The 7,623-nt window shown below is 41.7% G+C and overlaps 1 protein-coding gene across 1 annotated transcript in view; it reads left to right on the top strand.

Annotated features, from left to right (window-relative positions):
- The first annotated feature begins 4,187 nt into the window (after positions 1–4,187).
- LOC130559214 (tRNA (guanine-N(7)-)-methyltransferase non-catalytic subunit wdr4-like) overlaps positions 4,188–7,623 on the top strand; it is a 12,461-nt gene continuing 9,025 nt past the window's right edge. The window contains exon 1 of the mRNA XM_057342164.1: positions 4,188–4,340. Coding sequence (XP_057198147.1) covers positions 4,188–4,340 — 153 coding nt within the window. The remainder of the gene's footprint in view (positions 4,341–7,623) is intronic.

Here is a 7,623-nt window from a genome sequence, read left to right as displayed (position 1 = left end):
CATCGTTGCCATACAGCACAAAAATGGAAACAGCAGAAGGGCCACAGTACTTTCGAGTGATGCACAGCCACCAAGTGAAGACTTGCAGGCTGTGCATGAGCCCGGAACATCTGCTTAAAAGCTGTCCAAATTTTGTGTGCTATAAATGCGATGAAAAGAGACATTTTGCACGAGATTGCAATGCCGTCAGATGCCCGGAGTGTAGAGAAGTCCTAAATAAATGTGAATGCTAGATGGAGAGAGAGGAAGGAGTAGCGGAAGAACAGGTGGACGGACAGGTGCATGAAGGAAACAATGTGGAGGAAGGAAACATGGACGAAGGACAAGAGAAAGAAGGAATACAACAAAAAGAAACGGAAGGGGAAGCAAGCAACAAAGATGAAAGAGAAAAGGACATTTTCTTTTTAAATAATGAACGAGAAACAGAACCGGACACAAAAGCAACAGAAATGGAGGTAACGGACAATTTTAATATCTTTACGGAGGATTTAAAGAAATACGGACAAGGAAGGAGGGATCTAAATAAAGAGACGGACAGCGAAGAAGATATAGAGATGGACAATATGGACAAAGACAGAGGGAAAGAAGATTAGCAAGGAGGACTTTAAAGGTAAAACCAAATTTAAAAAATGTAAGAAAAAAGTTCACTGCAAAGAGTAATAGATATGAAGTGCTAAGGGGACTGGAAGGAGAAAACGATGAAAATGATATGTACATTTTTATTTGTTTTTCTTTTAATGTTTTTAAGTTGTCTTACTTTTAATGCAAGGGGTTTAATGAATGTGGAAAATTTTGAAAAAATTATAGAACAATGTAAAACGAAAGATATAATAATAGCTTTGCAAGAAACCAACTGGAGAGAAAATATAATGAATGAATATAAAAAGAGATGGGAAGGTGGTATACTATATAATAATGGAGATGGGAGATTTGGAAGAGGTGTGGCTTTTTTAATGAAGGATGATGTTTTTAAAGAGAGCAAGATTGTATACCAAGACAAAATGGGCAAATGCATGGTAGTGGAGATAAAATATGAAGGAAAAGATTTGATATTGGTTAATATACACGCACCAACAGAGGAAAAAGAAAAGAAAGAGTTTTTTAATGTTTTAAAAAATGTTTTAAATAAGGTCGGAATATACAGTATAAAGAAATAATAATGATGGGAGATTTTAATACAGTTTTTAGCAAACAAGACATGGCTGAAGGAATGGTTTTTAAAACAGATACAGGAAGAAAAGAATTAAAAGCTTTAATAGATACAAATAACATGATCGATGTGTGGAGAGAAAGAAATGGAAAGAAGAAAGAATTCTCAAGAAGACAAATAGTAGGGAATTTTGTATGTCAAACCAGAATTGATTATGTGTTATGCACAAGGAATGTGGAAAACTTTATTGAAAATATTAGGTATGAAGAAACAAGCTATAGCGATCACAAGATGTTATCGTTTAATTTGGATTGGAGTAAAAGGCAAAGAGGGCCAGGAGTATGGATTCTAAATACACAGATGTTAAAGAAAGAAGATTATGTGTCGAAAGTTAAAGAAATCATAGAAAAAGAAAAGGAAAATGAAATGTAAGAAGAGGATAAGGGAATATGGTGGGAGAACGTAAAGTTTCTAATAAAAAAATTCTCAATCAGATATTGCAGTCTAATACAGAGATGCAGAAAATACAAAGAAAGAGAAATGGAGAAACGTTTAGAATTGGAACTAAACAAAGAAAACAAAGATATACAAAAAATAAAGGAAATAGAAGAAAAACTGAAGGACATAGAGGAGAAAAAATATGAGGGGGCGAAGCTAAGAAGCAAGGCAAAATATGTGGTGGAGGGAGAAAAATGTTCAATTTTTTTTTTGATCTTGAAAAAAAGAAGGGAAAAACAGAAATGATAAAAGAGATAAGGGGGATAAAAGGAGAAATCGTAGAAGATAGCGAAAAGATTCTAGAAGAAATAAAGATATTTTATGAAGATTTATTAAAAGCAAGAGGTGTGGAAGAGGAGGAAAAAAAGAAAATTTTGAATCAGATTAAAACTAAAGTGAGCGAAGAAGATAAAAAAAGAATGTGACTAACAGATTACAGAAGAAGACGTCGAAAGAGCAATAAACCAATTAGGCAAAAGGAAAAGTCCAGTAATAGATGGTCTGGGAACCGAGTTATATGTATGTTTGAAAGATATCTTAAAGATATTAAACAAGGTTTTTAAAGATATGTTTAAAAAAGAAGAAATTAATGAAAGAACAAAGATGGGTATAATGAAATTGATATATAAAAGGAAAGGAGAAAAAGTAGATCTAAAAAACTATAGACCAATAACGATGCTGAATACAGATCTTAAAATTCTAGCAAAGGTTCTAGCAAACAGATTAAAGGAAGTAATGCCAAATATAATAACAAATCAAGCCTACGGAGTAAAAGGAAGGGATATAGCGGACATAACGCTGAGCATAAGAGACACTTTGTGGTATATGAAGGAAAAAGAAGAAGGATATGTAATTAGCCTAGATTTTGAAAAAGCGTTTGATAGAGTTGAACATGGATATTTATTTGAGATTTTAAGAGCCTTTGGTTTCGGAGAAATTTTATCAAATGGATTGAGATTTTATATAAGGGAGGGTTAACAAAGATAAAATGCAATGTTTTTTTAACAGAATATTTTAAAATCACACGATCAATAAGACAAGGCTGTCCGCTTTCAGCTTTGCTATATTCCCTCGTGTCAGAACCTTTAGGAATAGCTGTAAAACAAAAGGAGGATATAATAGGGATAAAAATTGAAGAGAATAAAGCCGAGGGAAAGATCTTTCAATATGCAGATGACACGAATATAATCGTAAAAGGAAAAGAACGTGTGAAAGAAGTAATGAAGATTGTAAAAGATTTTTGCCGGGGGTCTGGAAGTAAAGTAAACGAGGATAAAACGGTATATATGAGATTTGGGAAAGCCGATGCTCTAACAGATATTTTTGACTTCAAAGAAGTGGAAAAAATGAGGATTTTAGGAGTTTTAATGGGGAAGAACGAAAGTAAAGTAAGAGATGAAATGTGGGAGCAACTAGTAATGGACATAGAAAGGGAGCTGGCGGGAAGCCAAAACAGGGCCAGCTGGGATGGATCCAGAACTCCACGAATATTGGTCGACAATAATCGGGAAAGGTGGACCTCCGGCGAGAATCAGAGGGGCGCCCAGAATAATCGAACACTGGGCGATCCTGAACCCCATTGGGGAACTCGAGCTAAAGGAGGCACTAAGGAGTCTGGTCAAATCTGCGGTGGGGGTGGTTAAGGTAACAGCTACCAGCCTATTGGCATGGGATCTTCCCTTCGCTCGCCAGCATTATGGATCTAATCCTACTCCATCGGCTCTGTCAAAGGCCCGGGTCACGCTGATCCCAAAAGTGACCGACGCAAAAGAACACAGCGATTACAGACCAATCTCAATAACATCCATACTAACAAGGGCGCTCCACAAGATCCTCGCAAGGTGGATGAGGGACCACCTGGAGTTCTCGCCGACGCAATACACCTTCCTCACAAGAGATGGCTGCCTGGAGGCAAGCACAGTTCTACACTCCACTCTACGGGAGAGTCATGACCACCAGAGAACGGTGGCATTAGCGTTCCTGGACCTCTCCAAAGCGTTCGACACAATCACCCACGAGGCAATCAGCGACGCAGCGGAACAAGCAGGTCTGCCCACCCCACTTCTGAGGTATCTCAAAAACATCTACGAGAACTCTGAAATAGTTATCGGCAACATCACTATGAAAGCAGGCAGAGGCGTGAGGCAGGGCGACCCACTCTCCCTGATACTATTCATTCTGGCGATGGAGGGGCCAATTACCTCAGCAAGCAGGGAAAAGGGATTCAAATTGGGGCCACAACTTATCCACTCTATCACCTATGTGGACGACATGATCCTGCTCGCTCCGGAGGGGGACGCTCTCCAACAAAAACTGGACGGCCTGGAGAGGGGACTGGAAAGATGCGGACTCCAATTGAATGCAAAAAAATCGGCAGCCCTAACGATAGGGAAAGACGGAAGTACCAAGGCAATGATCCTCCTGCCTCGGGTGTATACCACGAGTGAGGGCCCGATAAGCCCATGGAGGTGACCGATTGTCCGTTTCATTCAACTGGAGAGGCAAAGTAACCCCAAAGAGGACCGAAGACCTTGAAAGGATGCTGAGGGAGGTCAAGACAGCCCCGCTGAAACCGCAACAACGATTAACGATCCTCAGGGACTACTTGATACCAAGACTCATCCATGAACTGGTTCTGGGGAACGCCCACAGAAACACCCTGCTGACTATGGATAGGATGATCAGGCTGGCCGTAAGACAATGGCTACGCCTGCCAAGAGATACCCCCTAGGCCTATTTCATGCACCGCTGAATAACGGTGGCTTAAACATCACATGCCTAGGAACATCCATCCCTTTCATACAAAAAGCTTGATTTGAAAAACTCCTCAACGGGAATGACCACATCATCCAGGCAGCCCTACAAACAAGAGCTTTCAAAGAAATCCTCAGGAGAGTGAACATTCCGGTGAAGGTCGGAGGTGAAATAATGTCATCGTCCATCGAGGCAGGAAAGGAATGGGTGGCCACACTACATAAGTCAGTGGATGGGAAAGAACTAGCTGAGATCCATCGACGACGGTAGCCACCTCTGGCTGAGGAAACCTGAGTGACACATTTAAATAAATAACAGGAAATCTGGTACATGTAAATAAATTAAAGTCTTTCTATAATATAACTTACTAGACCTTTGTGACGATACATTGCAAGTTCCTGACTTTTCGTTGAGGGGCGTGTCAAAGAGTTGATGTTTCGCCATGAAACAGGAAGCTATAGTAACTCAGGTACGCAATGTCCGACCGGCCTCACACTTCATATGTTTAATAAGAGTCCTGGCCTGAACACATATCCATGTCAGTGTTCACTTATAGTCATAGCGCCACCAGCTGGCAATAGGAAATATGGCACAGAAAAATCTATAATGTAACTCCTTATATGCACGTTGCCCACCGTTCACTGTTCCTGAGGCCGACTAGTGGTGATGGCACAGGGTTGCGGTTACACTTTTGCGTGAGGGCCCGATCATCGCTGCTTGCAGCTTTAATTACCTATTAAGTTTCGTATTGACTTTAAAGTTCTTTTAATTACTTATAAAGCCTTAAACGGTTTAGCCCCTACCTACATAACAGAGCTTCTACCACACTACAACCCATCACGCTCTATAAGATCTCAAACTCTGGACTTTTGATAACACCTAGAATAACTAAATCCACCAAAGGGGGTAGAGCTTTCTCATACGTAGCACCTAAACTCTGGAATAGCCTTCCCGATACTATTCAAGGGTCAGACACACTCTCCCAATTTCAATCTAGATTAAAGACGCATCTTTTTAGCCAAGCTTTCACTTAATGCATAGTTAATGAACAGCAGCTATGCTAATTATTCTCTTTCTGCCCTCGCCTCGGGATGCCCATCTCGAGGTAGGGAGAGATTCCGCCAGGCCCAGATGAACGTCATATGCCCATCCCCAACTAGAGATCACGCCAGCTACGTCTGAAAATCCATGCCATCCTCCTGCGGACTGACCATCCCAGCTCCATCTCAGGCAATTCCATCACAACCCAAGAGAAAAGCTTACCATCTGACCATCCCAGCTCAGACGATTCCATCCCCAACCGAGAGCAAAGACGGACTACTTGTCACATTAATGCTAAATTTACAATACTTGGTATTTAATGCTAAACTTACATGACATGACAGCAGTTTGAAGTTATAGCTACACTCAGTGACTTTGATTGGATGTTGCTGGGTGGGTGTTTGTGGGGAGTAGAAGGGAGCTTGTTGGTTGTGGTTTGGGGGGTTTCATTTGTTGGGGCTGTGTGGGTCTGGTTTGGTCTTTTTTTATTTCGTGGTCGATGTTGTACAACGGAGGAATAAAGTTACATTATGCCATTACTATTTTTCGCTGGTTGTTCCTCTGTTGTCTGGTGTCGATCGCGGAATGGGACTTGGTAGGACCTGCACAGTTTCGGCGGGAGGGGCTTCCTGGGTCACGGCTGGTGGGATCTCCCTGTTCTTCGTGGACGTTTGCTTGGTGGCTTTTGGTCGGGGTCACTGAGTGCAGCTATGACACGTCAGAGGAGATCTGGCCCTCCCGGCTGAGCCTGGTTTCTCCAGAGATTTTTTTTTCTCCATTTATTCATCATTGGAGTTTGGGGTCCTCGCCACAGCAGGGCAGTGTTGGATTGCTCACCAGGAGACTGCATTTATTTATTTATTAGATATTATTTATTAGAATGATCTTGCTTGGTCTATAAACACCATGCACTGTGCTGTGTTTTANAAGTTCGTGCCTTAAGTTCCTGCACACTTTATTCCTTGTCTACGGACAAGCTGCAGGAATTTGAGAAGAGCTTTCCAAATCTGCGGGAAGTGGCTCAACAGCACCTTCGAAATATTGAGCGTAAGGAGCCTTTTTCAAAGCAGCTAGACTGGGTGTAGTGAAATAAAAAAGAGTGGAGTGGCTTTAAAAAAAAAGTTCATGCACGCTGAAAAAAACAACGCGAGTGTGTCTTGAGTGATGATTAAGCAATGTTCAAAACAAAGCTCAGAAGTTGGTGTAAACTTCATCTTATGTTGGTGTATTATGTATGCTTTGACTCCATGCTTAAGTGTTGTGTTTGTGTGCTTTACAGAAGGTGTGGAGGAGGATGGAGAAGAAGCCACCTCAAGTGTTTGAAAGACAACTTTATATATAATAATAATTTACACATATATATAATATAATTCACTGCTGTCTTTATTGAGAGGATTTGTTTATTTTGCATGTTTTCATAATTCTGTGCCTAGTTTGAATGTTAAATTTATCAACATAGGAGGAACCAATAAATATAATAACCAAATATTATATTTGAACATGAAGCACTTTTTGAGAAAAAAAAACGATGTCCACACATGTGGACAATCGGTCTGTATCCACAGAAAACAGTCAAGACACCATTGTGTAATAAAGTACAAATCTATTTTATTAACAGCCTGAGTACACTGGGGAAGTGTGGGCTGTGTGTGGGCATGCTGTGGGTACAATGGGGAAGTGTGGGAATGCTGTGGGCATGCTGTGGGTACACTGTGGGAATGCTGTGGGTGCACTGTGGGAATGCTGAGGGTACACTGGGGGAAGTGTGTGAATGCTGTGGGTACACTGGAGGAAGTGTGGGAATGCTGTGGGTACACTGGGGGAAGTGTGGGAATGCTATGGGTACACTAGGGGAAGTGTGGGCATGCTATGGGTACACTAGGGGAAGTGTGGGCATGCTGTAGGTACACTGAGGGAAGTGTAGGCTGTGTGTGGGCACTTCCTCACAAAAAGAGCTTCCTCTCTCTCTGGGTTTTCACAGCCGTTCCCACCCTCTGGTCGACGGTGGATGGCAACTCGACGTTGCGTCACGGCGAAGCGCAATGTCGAGAATAAACACCAGCCTTCAGCACTCTCAGACAGACAGTGCGTTGAGCTGGACAATCGCCAGGCAGGAAAAACAGCAAAGCCGATCTCCTCCCCGGGGGTCCTCCCCCGGCAAGGAATCCGTACTGCTAGCC

This window comes from Triplophysa rosa, linkage group LG9 (genome assembly GCF_024868665.1).
Source record: "Triplophysa rosa linkage group LG9, Trosa_1v2, whole genome shotgun sequence".
NCBI lineage: Eukaryota > Metazoa > Chordata > Actinopteri > Cypriniformes > Nemacheilidae > Triplophysa > Triplophysa rosa.
The sequence above is the reverse complement of the archived record's forward strand: the minus strand, read 5'-3'. Positions and strand labels throughout refer to the sequence as shown.